General features: G+C 36.1%; 1 protein-coding gene across 2 annotated transcripts in view; it reads right to left on the reverse strand.

Annotated features, from left to right (window-relative positions):
- The window catches only part of STT3A (STT3A, subunit of the oligosaccharyltransferase complex (catalytic)), a 32,677-nt gene that overhangs the window by 23,966 nt on the left and 7,908 nt on the right, over positions 1-803 (reverse strand). For both annotated transcript variants that reach the window (XM_012001273.1, XM_012001274.1), the window contains one exon: positions 132-192. In XM_012001273.1, coding sequence (XP_011856663.1) covers positions 132-192 — 61 coding nt within the window. The remainder of the gene's footprint in view (positions 1-131; positions 193-803) is intronic.

Genomic DNA, 803 nt, shown 5'->3' on the forward strand with positions numbered 1-803 from the left:
TTTTTTTTTTTCCCTTAAATGTACTGAAAACACATCTGTATCACTGAGGCCTGACTGAAATTTGAATCTAAAACCCATGAACCTGAATGCCTCCCAAAGTAAATAATACCAGATCAAGCAAAGGTACTCACGGATCAAACTCATGGATAACACTTTCAAATCTCAGGACAGCAAAGAGACGAGTGGAGAAAGCTGCAAAAACCAGAGAGTTAATATTTTACTGGTAATGTGCCATGAAAGAACAGCAGATATAGTATTATAATGAAGACAGTATTATCCAGTAGAGAGGTCACAGAAAATACAAAATAATCCCTGAATAAAGTCTTTATTCCATCTCTCCCCACATAAAGGAAACAAGAGAAGTTAACTTTCCCCTGACAATGGCATCTACATTTTCCACTTTCATAGGTCACAGTTAACTAATCATAAAAGCCTATAACATTACATTCACCTACTAATACCAAACTCAACTTACATGGTCATCTTTTATACACGTTGACTCCCCCACCACACACACATAACTAACCTTAACCTTGGAGCCAAGTAATAGGTATGGCAAGCAAAATTATACCTAGGACTCATGAAGAGCCAGAAAATCTAAAATACAGAGTAAACACTCAAGAAACTTTCAAAAATATGACAGGAGGCACCTAAATTGAAGATAATTGTCTTTTACAAAAATCAGTTATCCACGGGTCCCCAATATCACTTTCTGCCCTGTGAGAAAATAGAATTGGCACAGCATGCTTCCCATTCTTTCACAGATGATCATAGCCCTGACTCTTTTTTTTTTTTTTTTTTTT

This window comes from Mandrillus leucophaeus, unplaced genomic scaffold (assembly GCF_000951045.1).
Source record: "Mandrillus leucophaeus isolate KB7577 unplaced genomic scaffold, Mleu.le_1.0 Scaffold656, whole genome shotgun sequence".
NCBI lineage: Eukaryota > Metazoa > Chordata > Mammalia > Primates > Cercopithecidae > Mandrillus > Mandrillus leucophaeus.